Source organism: Brassica napus, unplaced genomic scaffold (genome assembly GCF_020379485.1).
Source record: "Brassica napus cultivar Da-Ae unplaced genomic scaffold, Da-Ae ScsIHWf_1230;HRSCAF=1757, whole genome shotgun sequence".
NCBI lineage: Eukaryota > Viridiplantae > Streptophyta > Magnoliopsida > Brassicales > Brassicaceae > Brassica > Brassica napus.
This window is the reverse complement of record NW_026014653.1, coordinates 194,659-212,676: the sequence shown is the minus strand read 5'-3', so window position 1 is coordinate 212,676 and position 18,018 is coordinate 194,659. Positions and strand designations below refer to the sequence as shown.

Here is an 18,018-nt window from a genome sequence, read left to right as displayed (position 1 = left end):
TTGATAGTTTTCAAGATCATACATATGTTCTTCGAGGTAGGACATCAAGCATGTATCTTATTGACACCTGCTCTGTCAATTAAACTTTAATTGCAAGTTATCCTTGACCCATTCAATTTCTATTGGGTGACTTTCTGCAGCTATAGCACCCAGAAAACACGTTATACTACAATCTCCTACGCAGAAATGATACCACACTTCACTTTTTTTTTATCAGTCAATGTTTTTTTTTATATTAAATAAACAAACCAGGCCCAGTAATCGGCTGAAACCCGAATACGACAAAAAATGGCTTAAAGCTCAAGAGACTACGGACTAAACAAAAGACTAAATAGACCCTCGGCCCAGACCCAGAAACCGGACGACTTATTCGGATAGCAAGTCAAGGAGGCTAGACATATTAGATAAATTTTAAACGAATATGAAGATTCTCGCTGAGGAAATAAATGTTTCGTCAACTGAAGACGAAGTAAAGACAGACTTACAGCTGCTTCATACTTACTACCTGTTTGGTACTTTTGTTACCAGACTTATTCTTGGGTTCACCCCCTAGGTGAACCTAGAGGTTCACCAACCAATAGAATTATGTTATTTCAAATTTGATATCTTTTATAAAATGAAACAAAATATTGTCAAGTTATATTATATTTTCAAAGTAAAAAGATAAAAAAATAAAAAATAAAAATAGTAGTAATTACAAAAAAAAAAATTTAACGTCGTCAATAAAAAACTAAACCTTAAATCTTAATCCCTAAACCCTAAACCCTAAATCCGAAACCCTAAACCCTTGGGTAAACTCTAAACCCTTGGATAAATCATAAACTCTAAATCAAAAACACTAAACACTAAAACACTCAAGGGTTTAGGATTTTAGTGTTTAGTGTTTTTGATTTAGAGTTTATGATTTATCCAATGGTTTAGGGTTTACCCAAGGGTTTAGGGTTTACCCAAGGGTTTAGGGTTTACCCAAGGGTTTAGGGTTTCAGATTTAGGGTTTAGGGATTAGGATTTAGGGTTTAGTGTTTTGACGACAACGCTAACAATATTTTAGGAATTTTTTTTTTTTTGTAACTACTATTTTTTTTTACTTTTTTATTTTAAAAACATAATATAACTTGATAATATTTGTTTCCTTTTTTAAAAGATATCGAATTTGAAATAATGAAATCCTATTGGTTGGTGAACCTAGAGGTTCACCCTAGGGGGTGAACCCAAGAATAACTCTTGTTACCAGGTCTCCTTTCTTTTGGTACCTCCTTGCCTTCAAATTTAGAGATAGTAAATGTAGAGCAATTTCGACGAAACCAACTTTAAGGTAGAGCAATCTGCACAGTAGGGCTGGACACGGATCGGATATTCGGGTTTTTGAAAGTATTTGTGATTTGCTTTGTATGTTATGGATATTTAATTTTTCGATTTGCTTTTGCTTCAGAAAAATACGGATATCCGGATATTCCAAAAAATAAATAGATGTTTGCGGATATTTACGAATACTTACGGATATCTCATCCGCTTTGATTAATACAAATAATCTTAAAAAATTAATACAAATTTATTTTTTAATATATTTTTTTTGCATGATATACAAAATAAAAACTAAAATAAATAGCGAAACTGCATATTTTGTAAATTTTAAACTTAGTTAACAATTATAATAGCACAAAACTTAAGAAAAAAGTTATCATTGTTTTATAATTTTTTTCTCTTTTTTTTATGTAATACTTTTATATAAGTAATAATGTGAATAGAACATGATGGCATTTTTTTAAAGTCTAGATATTTGTATTTCAATCCGAGATCCAAACCGAATCCGAAACAAAAAAATCTCAATTCATATCTCATTAAAAAAATATTTGATGGATCATGGACAATAATATTTTGGGTTATATGTATTATCCAAATCCGACATGAATCCAAACGGATATCTGAAACCAAAATAATCTAAAAAGTTGAATCTGAATATCCAAATTAGTAGACGAAAATAGTATTTAAAACCTAACATTAAAAATACTTAGTTTCATGTTTATTTTGATATAATATATAAAATTATCTTAATAACCAAGCTCAAAAATCAAAATCAAACTGGATTCAAAATGAAACAAAATATATCAAACCCGAGATGAGATAATATAAAACTTGAACGGAGCCTAAGAAAATGAACCAAAAACCTGAAACTCAAAAATCCAATATCCTACTATATAATAGCAGCTAAATTGAGGCTTTTTAAGCTATGCCACAGAGGCACAAATATTCTCATCCAACCAAACTGCCATGTCATTCCGGACTGGGCTTGGATTTTAAAAAAATTAATCAGCTTTGCAGCCCTTTTGACCCATCGTGCAGCTGTCTCGATCCCGTTTCGCAGCCCAGCCCATTTGCCCAGCCCTTTGTCGATTCTGTTTCATTCGCAGGCCCAGCCCATTTTTTATACAGATAGCAAGTTTATTGTTCCATATATGATTCTTAGTATTTGAATATAACATATAACATATATATCTAATAATATTAAAATATATTTTGTTTTTGTTAAGGGTAGTAGAACATCTGATCTGAAAACTGAAGAACTAAAATATAAAAAATGAAAATTATATGATATTCATAAAATTTTCCATCTGCTTTGTCTTAAGAAAATTAATTACGTAACTAACATTGCATGATGTTACGTACAAACTTTTGTTAGCTTTTATTTTGTAGTTTTATGATAATTACAATAGTATACATAATGAGAATGAATAATATATATAGAAATTATGTCGTTAGTTATTGAAACTAATTTGAAAATTTTAAATATTTATTTTTTATTTTATACAATTTTAAATCTAAATCCCAAATCCCCACCCGTTAATTATAACCCTAAATAACCACATCACTCTAAAATATTTCATTTTACTAAATTTAATAAGTAAAATGACACTAATACCCTAGATATATTAAAAATTACATTGAAAGTGGAATAAGCTTACATTGAAAATGGGTGCCCCTTTCATGCTTCTAAGGAATTTAAATCAAAAGAAAGGGTTATGCAATGGAACACGTCTGATTGTTCCTTATCTAGGTGAGCGTGTTATTAGAGGTGATATAGTTACAAGCTCTCATATTAGACATAAAGTGGACCTTCCAAGAATCATACTATCGGAATCAGTAACTAAACATCCATTCACCCTTGAAAGGCGACAATTTCCAATCAGGCTATGTTACGCAATGACAATTAACAAAATTTAGGGTCAGAGTTTGAAATGTGTCCTATTGTATTTGCCACAACCCGTTTTCACCCATGGACAGCTCTATGTTGGTATTTGCCGAGTTATTACCCAGTCAGGCTTCAAAATTATACAAGGAAAGGATCAAAAGATAGGAAGGGTTAAAAACATAGTCTACAAAGAAATATACAATGGTCTACCTCGCTCCCCTAAAAAAAATATTATTTTGCAACACAATTCACAACACAATCCAAAAATACTAAATTCCTTTCTCTCTCCCCCAGAATCACGATCAGATGCTCACCCAGAGCAGGTTTTCCGGAATCACGAACAAATTTCTATACCATAAGATGCAAGTAACCAGTAAGTCTGCCGACCAAAACTCTCCGAACTCAATAATGAATCTGTACTAACAAAATTCTTTTATAACAATAGGCCCGCTCGCAATAGAAAATGTCATCTCTACAAGACCATTCACAATATACTTCGCAGACATCGTCTACGTCTTATCTTATTTTTATTCATTTTCGTTAGCTACCAAACTCTATTCCCTTTGGACAATTACTTATTTATACTGTCAAACTATTTAGTTTTGAACTGTGTGAACTGGATAACGTTCCCTTTGGATTGGATTGGATTGTATTTACACAGGTACTAACATTTTATTAAATAATATTTGTTTTAAGCAATAAATATATAATACAATAATTTTTTGTAGATCCAAAATGGTACGTCTAACCATATGGGACAACGAGGCGGCTAATTTCAGGGAGTTAAATCGCATATCTACCAAGAAAAACCAAATCGTAATCATCACAAGTATCATTCCAAGGTTACATGAAGGTAATAAACTAAACAAAAAGTTTATGTCAAACTAAATGCTTACAAATATTACACTTATACAGGAAAATTATCACTCACAACCACATCAAGATCACACTTTTACTTTGACACCGACATTGATATCATACAACGCTTCTAAAAGACGAATAAACTGATATCCTAAGCCTGATAGCAAACGACACCACTCAATACTCAAAAATACTCTTTTCTCCTATGAAATTTGATTGCTCAACACAATATATTATTCCAACTTACTTTTGTTTAGAAAAGAAAAACTGATCACCGCATCACATTCAAACAAAAATTCTATGGTTAAATCTACAACACACAAAATTAACAAACACTTTATTAAACTAAAAACTACTAATCAAAAATATAAATTTTCTTAATTTGAACATGTTATCCGCGCGTAGCGCGGACACCGAATCTAGTGAATCTAAAAGGACACTCGAACATCTAGGTCTAGCATTATTTTATAGAGAAATTGAAACAGTAGCTGTTAAATGAAACTCAAAAAGTTTCCATCTGTCAGCCCAATTATAATGTGTATATATCCTCTCTTTTTTTTGGGTCAAATAATGTGTATATATCCAATCCCGTGTTATTATCATAACAAATATCTATCTTGGCTTTTATCGAATTTCCCTCGAAGTGAATTCCTCACATTTCTCTCCATTTCCCATGGACATGAGGAGACTCTCGCTCGCTCACCTGGCGGGTAACTCCGAAGAAGCTTCCTCTGATCGGCATGGTTATCCGAGGCTCTTTGTCTAAGATATCTCTAGATTACGAGCAGTCTAAACAACTCATAACTATCTTATCGCCTCACGAGTTCCCTGACTTACGATCCAAAGCTAACCCCAAGACTGCTTAAGATTTATTTCAACTTAGCATCTGATTCGCTAAGCTTCTCCTTCAGATTATACGACACAGTAAGCAATTTGATTGATGGTTTAATAGAAGCCGGAAGGTTTTGTAGTAGACACAAAGACTTCAAATGCTTTGCTTCATGGACTCTGTGAAGAAGGGACGCTGGACGAAGCTCTTAGGATTAGAGAAGAGATATTAGGGCGTGGTTTTTATTATATACACATTTTTATAACACGTTGATTTCTGGATTTTGCAGAAAGAGGAAATTGGAAAAAGCGTTTACGTTCATGGATGAAATGGCTGAGAGGACTTAAGCCTGACAATCATACTTACATCATATTGACCCGTTGGCTGTTTGAGCTGAATAAAATCGAGGAGGCCATACAGTTTTGGGGTTCTTGGAAACGGAATGGTATGCTTCATTTATACATATTCAGTCATGATAGATAAATGTTGTAAAGCTGAAAGAGCTGGAGAGGGTCAGAATCTGTTTGATGAGATGATGAGAAAAGAACGTGCAGTCAAACACAGTTGGATAATATATACTTAACTACTCATATTCAGTAGAGAAGATGGTGAAAGTTAGGACTCTTGGATACATGAAGAAAAAAAAATACAGTACTCACAGTCACAGATCGCTTCCCATTATCCAATAAATTGTATTATATATGGATATATTAATATCTGTCACTTTGTTTCACCTAAGCCCTTGTATGGATCGGATAATGAGTAATTTGTACACACTTGGACGACTGAAAAGTATCTAAGTTTTGGGTAAGTTGAGAGTCAATTACCCTGAAAGCTGGGAATCTCTGAAACATACAAGATATGTAAACCAACACATATACGACTTTTTAGTGAAAAGAACAATGTATAACATATACAGCTACCAAACTATTCGCACGTGGTATGGACCATTCTTACTCTCTACATCCGTTCGTATCTAGGTGGTTCTTCTGTTATCTTAGATACCTTGTGAATGAAATTACTCTAGGTTCCATATTTAAATAATTTAAGCTTTTTGTGAAGTGAAAGAGGTAAAGTCACTTGTCAATGGAAAAGTACATTTCATTTTCATCCAACTTTCATGTCCCCTCTTTTTCACCAATTTAGATCCAGCAATATAGACCACATGATCTGAGGTACACTATAATATGTACAGTTTATATATGCGTAGTATGTCATATAGAATTATAGAATCATTCTTAGTACGGACCTGCAAATTGAAAATTTAGTCCGAGAACATGCGATTTCACTTCTCATTATATTAGAACATGAGTTTACTCGTATGATCTGAGCATGTGCAGAGAAGAGTAGAAGACTAATATGTATTTTTGTAATTCATAAATATCACCGATTAGAAAGATGTCAAAAAAAAAATCACATTTAGAAGAAAACAATCTATGTAGTTAAGTATTCTTTATAGGTTTTGCCTTTTTGTTAGGCAATATACAAGATTGAGAAAGCTTAAAATTGCCACTTCATTACAATTTGGACGGTTAGACCAACTTATCGCTTTTAGGTTTCCATCCCTTTAAGATATTCATACTCAACAGCAAGTGAAGCTTTTTGGTTTATAGTTGGAAAAAAAAACCTTACACTTTGTTAGCCAAAAAAAACTTACACTTATACCAAACTTTTAATACATATAGATGTGTGCAAATAAATATCTTAAGAAAGGAGTGAAGAGCAATTCACAAATATCACTTCGTACCAATCACCATATAACAATCACACTCAACACTCTCATGCTACTAAATTTATCATCCTCGCTCAAGTCCACACCTCCCCCCATAATCTCAATTTAGACCCGTGGAAAATATGAAAAATACTGATTTAGAGAAAAACCTTTTATATCAAAATCTCAATTTAGACCCGTGGAAAACATGAAAATACGTAAGACCACATGCTTTTTAGTGAAAATAACAATGGAAAACACATACAGATACCAAACTATTCGCTCATGGTATGGACCATTCTCACTCTCTACATCCGTTTTTTTTTTTTGAACTTAACACTCTCTACATCCGTTCGTATCTAGATTCCATAGATTCTAGGTTCTTCTTCTCATTATCTCAAACAACGTGTGAGTGATTATTCTAAATCCCATAAATTAATCATTTGTAGTAAATATTTTGTGAAGTGAAAGAGGTAAAGTCACTTGTTAATGGAAAGTACATTTCATTTTTATCCACCTTTCATGGCCCCTCTTTTCACCAATTTAGACCACATAATTGGACGGTTAGGCCAACTTATCACTTTCTAGCTCCCATCCCTGTAAAACGTACCCATCAACAGCTTTTTGGTTTAATTTTAGATTAAAAAAACTTACAGTTATACGAAACCTTTATCACATATACATGCCATACATTTATGTAATGTGTATGTATAGATGTGTGCATATAAATATCCTAAGAAAGGAGTGAATAGCAATTCACACAACCAATCACTTTATACCATATAGCAAATACTCTCATGGCTACTAAATTCGTCACCCTCGGTCAAGTCCACCGCCCCAAAATCTCAATTTCGACCAGAAAACCTCGTAGATGCAACCAAAACAAGCCCCAACCATCCAAATCCATAAGCGAGAACATGTTCAACAATGTTTTTCCTGGGAAAACGCTTACGGAAATCTATCACAATGGCCTAAACAATTCAGACCCTCTTACTAACTCACTACTCTTTATGGAACATCAGCCAGTTAAAGAAGAGGAGTCGGCAAAACAAGAACACGGGAAGCTGTCCATATGCAACCACAAAGACTACGGTAAGTCGATCATCCCAACGAAAGACAGAGATTTGAGACGTGAAGTTGCTCAATTGAGCTTGTTGTGGTACATGAAATGTTCCATAAGCTTTATATTAAGGAAGGCAAGAGCGTTTTACAATGAGTTTTCTTGCGATACTTCTGTTGGGAGTAGCACTATGGTTGTGGTCGATCCATATTTTTCTGTTCCAGTTTTACCCTACAGTAATTAGTTTAATATTCAAGCATACGTGATTAAAAGTTGTATCGACGTCAAAAAAAAAAAAAGATTAAAAGTTGTATTTAGCATTTCGTTTTGTTTAATGTGTTTGAAAGTCCATATATATGTAAAAAACACGTCAATATATGTAACTAATATTAATGTTATATTTAAATTAATTCCGTGTTGCGTTGTGATTTCGACCTACGTACAATCATAAAAAATACACTTAAAATATTACAAATGCCGAATAGACTAGAGCTAAATAGTTTCGTATTTATGTGCTAGACAATATAATAAGAAAATTTTGGCGACATGCACATAACAAACAAAAAAATCAACAATATAATCATAACCTTCATTAGGCTATGATATTTATGTATTAATTTCTATTTTGTCTTTTCTCACTTTCACCTCTTCTTTTTAATTGACTTTATAAATTTAAAAAATATTTATTTGAATTTTTTTAAATATTTATAAAAAAACATAGATTTTTCTTTCTATAAAAAATTTTTGAATTTTGTAAAACGAACATGTATTGATAAATTGAATATGTACAATTATACAAAAAAAATAAGATTTTGTTCTATTCTATTTACAAACCTATAATAGAATTGTTATTATACAATCTCTCTTTCTTCTATCTCTCACTTTATCTCTCTTCCCAATTCTCCATCTCAAAATCTCTCCGTCCTTTCTTCTAAATCAATATTTCTCTTTTTTCTCTATCTTTCTTCCTCTCCCTCTCCCCCTCCCTCTCTGCATCCCTCCTCCCTCTCTCTCTCCCTCTCTCACTTTTTTCCTTATACGTCCACGTAACTGTATATATGACCACAATTAATAAAATAGTAATTTTTTCTTCATCATCCCATCTTCGTTTTCATACTTATATTTCTATTTGTAATCCTTCTTTTTCTCATATTTTTACATGTACACCATATTTTTCATATACGCCATACTATTTCCCATCGATTATTTTTATCTCATTTAACTTCTTTTCTTTTCTTTCCTATATACATTTACATACTATACTATTTAGGCATAAAATATAGAATAATATATTTTATTATTTAGAATATATCAGTCAAATACATTCTTTTACGTAATTTAATATACACTAAACATCATTCCTGCAAATAAACACGTTCTTTCATATTGTTTACTACTTAAACTGCATTGAACCCTATAAATAAATAGTACTGATACATCAAATTCTTATAACATATATGGTTAAGATGATCTATTCTATATCGAGATTATAAATAGAATAGTATATGATCATAGTGTGTGATATACACACGTCCACTCGCCGTAAATGACTGTGATGTCTATTTATGTAGTAAAATGACATATTTTCCAAAGTATGGCTATATTTTTCATTTTTGCTCTGATATGGTTATACAGCAAATTTCCCCATATAATAAACTGAATATTTCAGTCTGCATCACTACCCAATTTAATAAATTATGAGCCAAAGCCAATATTTTATTTGACTATGTCCAACACCAGTTCTGCGCTCACTACACAATTGAATGAAGTCATTAATTTGGAGTCTTTCACTATTTCTTTACGCGCTAAAAAAAATTTAGGGGGTGATCGGTAGTTGTCCTGGGTGCTGTCCACAGCCCTATTTATTTCTAAGCACAAAATTTAGAGCAATCAAGCTTTAAAGTTTTTTTTGAAACCACAACTCTTAAAATAACCTACAGCTATAAAAGTGCTCTGCAGAACCAAATATCCAAAACAATTTTTTAGTGTTTTCCATAAAATTCCACAGCAATAAAATTTAAAACCACAGCAAAAAGTCTACAAAAATTTTAAAGCTACAGTCATTACCAATCGTACCCTTAGCGAAAGACTCCAAGGTCTAAACTGATCAAATTGTGAGTGTGTACTAACTTATGTTGTACGTATGAATAGTAACACGACTGTCCATGCATGAAGAATCACATGCATAACATTGTAGTTACATTATTAACTTTCACGAGGACCACAGTTACAAATTGCTTATATGCTCTACAAAAGTCATAAATGTCTTTGCACCGCTATATATGGTAACTTATGTTGACTTAACTCTTACCTATCCCATTCAATACGAATGGCATGTTCTTCTTCATTACTTCTAGAACTATATATGAAGTTGTTGATGATGAACTGATAATAAATAACATAAAAACTGAAAATGGTCGCAGCAAATGATCATATATACAGTTACAAAAAAAAAGATCATATATATGACCATTGATCACCATAGGTTAATTAATTACAAATTAAAGAAGTTATATTGACGGTGATATAAATAAAATTAGTCTTGGCTATCAGTCGATCATTACGATAGCATAGCGATTAAAAGTGATGATTAGACGTCCTAGTCAGGTTGCTGTTGATGATCAGGACAAGATTTTGTTGTTATTAGCAAATTATCACTACGGCTAGTTATGTGTAATTTCACAAACTTATAGTGAACTTGTTGATCAGTGCTTTAATACATAAAAAGTTAATTAAGGGAGAAAGAGGTTTGATAAACAAGTTCCTAACGGGTTATCATCGGTCGAACAGAGCATAGAGAGATCACAAATACGAGGAAAGCCATCAGATTTGGTTAGATACAACGGGCTACATTGTATTCTTTTTGCTGAGTATATATTTCTAACTTCTATAAACTCAAATCCTAGAGCATTTAATGTGCAAACGAGGAAAGCCAATATATGCACTTTCATTAATAACCATACGTATTATAAATAAGACAAATGAATCGGAATCATTGATGTCTGCTGAGGCATAAGATTTTAAGACAAGTGCAGCCTCTGTTCTTTTTCTTGGATCCAACCAGTGTAAGTTTTTGTTTGCTTTCTTTTGCTTGGAGAGTGTACTTTTCGTCGTTTAATAATATAGGATTTGAAACTTTTAGTCTGTAGACCGTGGTTTACCTCTTGGTTGCTCTGTGAGTCAGTCCACAACAAACTCTGCTCAGTTTCATCTCTTCTTCTTACATTTTTCAGTCTCCAACTATGAAGCTAATGAAACACCACCCAAAACAAGAGATTACCATTTCATCAAGAAACTAAATCAAAACGTAGATGGAACCTTCTTAGAGAAACATAGAGAAAATCAAGACAAGAGATTTACTGATGTAACAAGATCTTTATATTTTTCTTCTTCTTCATCATATATTGCTGGATGTGGAAATGTGAAAATCAAAGAATGAAGCAGTTTCATATATATATATATATATATATATATATATATATATATATATATATAACCAGACCTACTGTACTAAACAAAATCAGAAACTGTGACCATATGTTTCTATATAGAGATTTGGGTTGAGCTTGAATGTGAAACTTCAGGGACTGACAACAAGACAGAGTTTGAACCATAAGTTTCCTCAATTATCATCAACACACGTTTTATTAATGATTTTAACTTAAAGTCAACAATAAACAAAGCCAAAAGATTTGCATAAACCAAATTACCTTTTAGGATTTAATCCGGTGATCCTGAATCTCATGGAACACAATAGCTTAAAACCAAACAAAATTAGATAACTTTTTATTTGCCAACAACATGATTTTAAGATTCAAAGAAACACACTTTTTAATCCTCAATTTCTAGTTTTGATCTTATAATATAAGTTAGAAATCAAGAGAAGAAAAAAGAAGAGATGAGAAGAGTATATATATATATATACATAAGTTCCAGATCTAATTGGATTCGTTTCACCATTGGAGGCTCCGATTCAATTGATGCAAGGCGGGAGCCAATACCTGCTCACAAACCAATAAGGCAAAAGCACCAGTGGTTGTGTCAGCATATCAGTCCCGACCTGCACCAAGCGAATCCGAGCCCCACGGTGATTCTATCTCTGTAATAACAGAAAGCGAAGACAGAGAGAGATAAGAGTACGAAGAAGGATGAAGAGAGAGAGGTTTGTGTAACGGCGTTCTGAGGCAAAAGAGTGTTTCTGTTCTTTTCTTTTTCTCGAGAACCCTTTCAAACAGAGACAACCTTTTGTAGTGTTTTTAACACACGTAAGCATCGCTAATGTAATTTTCTTAAAATTGGAATTTAGTTCCAATCCAACTCAATTTCAATTTTAAAGTAAAAAATAAAGTTAAGATTAGAAATCCTCTAACAGCCCCATTCTTCTATTGACAGTGATAAAAGTATAAATCAGATTCTACTAAAAAATCTACAATTATAATATTTTATGCTATTATTAATATATAGTTGATAAACTTTTTTATAAATAATAATTAAAATGAAAAACTATTAGTTACTAGATAATGATATGATAAAATCATAGTATATATTTATAGAAACAAAATCATTATTTTTTATTTAAATTTTAAACTGGTTTAGTCTAAATTTTCATTAGTTTATGAACTTGATAAATATTAACTTGTAGATTTTGTTTCACGAAGTATGAATTTTCCGACCTAAATAAAATTACGGAAAGCCATCGTCACTCGCTCGTACGTTGTTCCACAGTTAAACCACGTGAGCGTGGTCTGTACATGTCACGTTAACTACTTCTGCGTCTTCCAATTTTGACTTTATTGGGTAAATAGTAGTCTGGTTGATAAGAAATTTCTTGTATAAATAAAATTTTAATAAGAGCATTTTTGTAAGAAAACAATAATAATATCTTTGGTAGAAGATAACATGTGTTGACAAAAAAAGAAAGAAAGATAACATGCAGAACTGAAATATTTACATTTGATTACTTATCATCTGGAACATATCCATAGCCGATCCGGAGTGTAGGCAAATTAAGGGCATGATTAACCATGGTCTCCTAGCCGGGGTTCTTAACTCATGATTTGATATTTTTTTGTTTTTTGTTTTTTTTTAACACTTTTCGGCTAAGAGATTGCTCTTATATCTCTTATTTAATAGATGGTTCTTAGTTTTTCTTAGTTAAAATCTAAGAAAAGATAAGAACCGTCTCTTAGACGAAGCTAAGAACCTCAGTTAAAAGACTAGGGTTAATCATGGTAAGAACTATGTCGTTTAAAGTATCATGAATTTAAGTGATAATTTTAGTTGTATATATACATTATAAAAAATTTACATCACAAAAATTTAATTGCGCATAAGACATAAAAAAATTTAAAAATGTTGGACCGGCACTGGAATAAACATATGTTTAACTCTGAATACACGTCATGTATCTAGTTGCTTTATCTCTAAAACTCTAACGTCGAAATGTTCTTAACTTCTGATGATAAGAACAAGAAAAGTTATATATATTCTTTTTGGCAAATAGTTGTCCTTCGGCTCTCTATTTGTAGATCGACAGCAGTTGGTGAATTCTCTATCCTTGCAACATGGTAGTGGCGGCTCCTCTCAGAGAAGGTGCGACGTAGCTGACAGGTTCGCTTTATTTTGGACTTACAAGTCTCCACCTCTCTCCTCTTCGGCCTGTTTTGGATGATGGGTGGAGTTTCAGAGGTGGGGTATGACATCTAGTGGCGGCGGAGGCGAATCAGTGGTGGGGTATGGCATTAGTCTATTCTTTGTCTGATTTTGAACAAGAGAATTTATTTGGATATGTGGGTTTTTCTTGTGCATGCATTTTTTTTCTTTTTATCTTGTTCATCGTTTTCGGTTATCTCCTCCTCGTGTTTAGGTGGTGGTGATGCGAGATGGGTTGTTCTCCACATTTCTTCGCCCCTCTTCATTTAGGTAATGTTCTTCTCCCGTGGAAGTAGTTCATGCGGTTGGATTCATGATCTTTATCAAACAAATTTTATAAAAGCATTGGTTAAAAATATTTAGAAAGGTTTAACCCTTTTTTCTTCAAAAAAAAATTATATTTTGAGCGGGCTTTGTGGTGCAGTGGTAGTGGACGGACTTTAGATGCAAACACGTTCCAAGTTCGATCCTCCTGCTGCGAAAACTAAGTCACATTGTTCTGCTCACCACGGCTGCGGATACGTCTGTATGAAAACCCGGGAGAGAGCTTGTCGTGGGCTGCACCTCCCACCCGGAGGTTAGATCTGTGTCTTTAATAAATCCGGGTTTAACTTTTTTTTTCTTCAAAAAAAATATATTTAGAAAGCATTTACAGTTTTAAAATATTTTTTTAATAATTGTTTAATTAAATAATAAAGAACATAATATTTTTGCAAATTATTTGCCAATCAATGCCATATGTATAGTCTAGGTAGTGACATTGTAAAAGAGTGGCTAGGCACTTAGGCACATAGAGCATCCAACTTCAATCAACACTACAAAAATATTTTCTGACCACAATACCAAACTTCACTCTAAATATATTATTATATTATTAAATTAAATTTTTTAAATTTAATATTTAAATATAGATAATTATAATGTAATATATTACATAAAACACATTATAATAAAATATTTACTAGATATATAATAATATTTAAATACATATCTATTATTTCAATACATATAATATTTTACTATAAATATTTAATTTATAATTTGATATGTATTTGTTCTCTTATTTATCATTTATTTGGTTATATATTTTATTAATAAACATAAGTGAATAGTGTTTAATGTACTGAATATAAACATATAGTATTACACTAAAATATTGTGACTTTTAGAGTTGGATTGAAAAAATGTTGTATGAAATCATGTTGGATTAAAAAAATGTTGTATGAAATCATATTAAATAGATTTTTAGTGTTAGGTTAGAAATGTTTAGCATTCATCTATGAAGAAACATGTCGAAAAGAGAAAAGTGATGTTAACTACTTTCTCTAAAATGCTCCATAATTTAATTAATCATATTCCTAAAATTAGTAACATCTAGTCTTCACAACATAGGATATTCATAAGGTTTTATTATATTTGTAAACATTAATGATCACCGAATTTTTAAGTTGAAGTTCTTTCTAATTAAAAATAATCAAATTAAATCAAATCACTTCTTTTTTTGTGTCAAATTAAATCAAATCACTTTAAAGAGAACCTGGTTCTATTTCTGTGATAATAGACAGGCGTGTACAGTTCATGGTATAGATTCTTTACCAATGTATGTAAATGTATATAGTGGTATTTTGCAGTCTTTTAAGGTGCAACAGTTTTTTTCTTCCACAAAATATCTATTAATAAAAAATATCCTATATTTTATAGTAAATGATGTTTTTGCATCAATGCACATATATTAAGAAATCTATTTTTCTCAAAATTACATTAATAATTTGAGTATATTTTAAATTATAAACATAAATACCAAAATGTAATTGGTTACACCAATTTAATAAAGGTAAAATTACCTAGATACATAAAAACGTCATTTATTATGAAATAACAAAAATTATTTAAAATATTATATATACGTTGAAACGGAGAAAGTATCTCGAAAGCTCAACAAATATCTCTTATTTATTTCGCATCGATAACATTAGGAAAATAAGAGCATGATTATTGGAGGGTTCTTAGGGTCAGGTTCTTAACGGAATATAAGAACCCGTTTCTTAACTTTTAACTAAAAAAACTAAGAACCGGTTCTTAAAACTTTTATTTAAGAGCCGGTTCTTAACTTTTTTAGTTAAAAATTAAGAGACAGATTTTTATATTTCGCTAAGAACCTCATCTTAAGAACTTCCCAATAATCATGCTCTAAGTCCCGTGAAGATCGCAGACATTATTTTAGTATTTTGGTTATGCACGGGCCATGTTTAGTTCACTGTGGTTAAGCAAAAAAAAAAAAAGGTTAAGTTCAGTGTCTGTCAGTCTGTCACTGATTACATTTTCAGAGAGAAGATAAGATTTGAAACAAAAATAGATTTAATGGGGCTGTGAAAGAAGAATGAACCAGTTCATCAGTCTCGAGAGATAATCCTCAGATAAAGAGAGCATAAAGAATAAAAACATCCATTGGAACAATTTTGGAGGTGATGGTTGTGGTCCAATGGGATATACTGAAGGCAATAACATTAGTAGAATTAAGAAAGGTGGTTGATTCAAATGAGCAATCGTGGGATGCAAAACTATGAACCAAAGCACAGAGAACATAATGATTTTTTAATTAATGGAAGAAATATATATATATCGTATAAGACCAAAAACTTTGAGTATCTGGAAGCTACCTAATTTTCATGAAATGCTTGTGTTTTCTTGTAAATAAAGACCTTTTTGAGCTTTATTAGAAATGGTCATAACAATTTCTTAAGATTAAGAAGGTAGTGCTGGATATGTGGCTAGGATAGATCAGATAAGCACATGTGGGCAAAAGAACTTGTTGAAACTCGCGCAAATCAAGTCCATGTGGTTGTTGTTTGGACAAGGGGAATGTCATTCTTGTTGTTCTTTTATTTTTCTAAGATGAGAGTGTCATTCTTCTTGTGACATGCTAACATGTACTGTTGGCAGAAAAGTACAAGAGTTGAGAAGTATAATATTTCGATTAATTAAACCGGTAATTAATTAGTGGAAACCAAAGAGAATATTGGCTTAGCTAGGATTAGATCGGCAGATCGGATTGTCGTAGAATTTATAAGTGCCTGCGTTTCACAAACGTTGTTGAAACCCGCGTCTGCGTTTGGGTTGTACAAAGATATTTGGAGAAATAATCACCCGCGTGAATATAAAGAGAGTTGTATTAGTATTTAGTTGCCTAAATGTTTGAATCCTCAGTGTAAATTTATCTTATCTATTTGCATCTTACAGAAGCAACACATTATACTCTAAAACTATTATGCTGTCCCCAGGCCCGATCTTATGTATTTGGATGCCTAGAGGACGAATTATTTTTTACCCATAAATCATTACAGGGACACAGATGCCTAAATGTCCATCTGGCATTTGATCGGTGCAGGGACACAGAGTCGTTTGTGCAATATTGTGTGTATCGTGGGAAGGTGATAATACTTATGGTAGAAGCCACTAATGAGACTTTGTGTATCTATGGTTTAGCTTTAGAACATTATATGCACTAATGCATAACAACTAAATCGATAAGTTGCTTATGATATATACCGTACTAGGTTAAGAAATGCGCAATTGCATGGAATGATCGTTATATATAAAAATAATTTTATATATTATTATTTATTTGTGTTTATTTACGTATATAATTAAATTAGAGTAAACACATAAATCAAAACAATATCTCTTGTTTATTTACGATATTCTTTTGGTAAATAAATCAAAACAATCATTTTATTTATTTTATATTGTATATAACAAAATTTCAATGACATGGACATAGATATATAGTATATTTTAATATAAATATTTATTATTGAGAATTCATGCTCATATGATAAACACAAAATTTCTAATGTGCGAATTTTTCAATGCAAATTTCAAAATTAAAATATTAAAGTTTCGATATTTTTTCAATACAAATTTAGAAATTAACATATTTATGTATTTTTATATGTTATATAGTTTAATTTTAAACTATATTAATATATAACATGAATGTCTATTAAATGAGACTCATATTCATACGATTTATGATCATTTGTATCTTGTTATTACAAAAAAAGTTAAACTATTGATCACTAAATTTTAGTGTGAGACATTTAACGTTTTTAGTAATTTATTAAAGTTTTGATATTTTTTCAATACAAATTATAAATTAACATATTTATGTATTTTTTATATGTTATGTAGTTTAATTTATATATGTTAATGTTTTTAGTAATTTATAGTTGTTTTAAAATTCAAAATATAACATATAAGAAAAAATTATTTTTATTATATGGTTAATGTGATTGTTTAGTATATTTTAATAATATAAGATTAAACAAAAAAAGAGCTAAGATACAAAAATTGTTATCAAATATTTATTATTCAAAATCATTAATTGTCATATATACGTTAATCATATTAGGTAATTTCGTAGCTTTTATTTAAGGAAAATGTGAGAATATTCTTTTGTACATTATTTATCATTTTGATCGTTAATTTAAATATATATATATATATAAGTTAAGATGGACCAACTTATTTTTCTAAGAATTTTGAATCTCATTTTTAAGGTGACACGTGAATACAAAACAATGTTGTAATGTTTGTCGATTAATATATAAAGAATTTGTAGATATACCTTCTTGGAACTGTGATGTTGGTGGATTGGGACTTACGAGCTGTTCATTAGCAGTCTCGACACATCAGAGTCGATTTCACACGATAAT

The 18,018-nt window shown here is 31.2% G+C and overlaps 1 protein-coding gene and 2 long non-coding RNA genes across 3 annotated transcripts; 2 read left to right on the top strand and 1 right to left on the bottom strand.

Moving 5' to 3' along the window:
* The first annotated feature begins 7,324 nt into the window (after positions 1-7,324).
* Positions 7,325-8,079, top strand: LOC106423425. Its single transcript, XM_048771637.1, has one exon. It carries the CDS (start codon positions 7,389-7,391, stop codon positions 7,893-7,895), a length of 507 nt encoding a protein of 168 aa, XP_048627594.1. The 5' UTR covers positions 7,325-7,388; the 3' UTR covers positions 7,896-8,079.
* Positions 8,080-10,522: 2,443 nt separating this feature from the next.
* LOC125596560 lies at positions 10,523-12,056 on the bottom strand. Its single transcript, XR_007331130.1, has 2 exons — positions 11,362-12,056; positions 10,523-10,899 (listed from the first exon to the last, which is right to left on the bottom strand). It is a non-coding gene; the product is annotated as an uncharacterized LOC125596560 (long non-coding RNA).
* Positions 12,057-12,224: 168 nt separating this feature from the next.
* LOC125596558 lies at positions 12,225-16,019 on the top strand. The gene is made up of 3 exons (XR_007331129.1): positions 12,225-13,384; positions 13,518-13,573; positions 13,728-16,019. It is a non-coding gene; the product is annotated as an uncharacterized LOC125596558 (long non-coding RNA).
* The last annotated feature ends 1,999 nt before the right edge of the window (positions 16,020-18,018 follow it).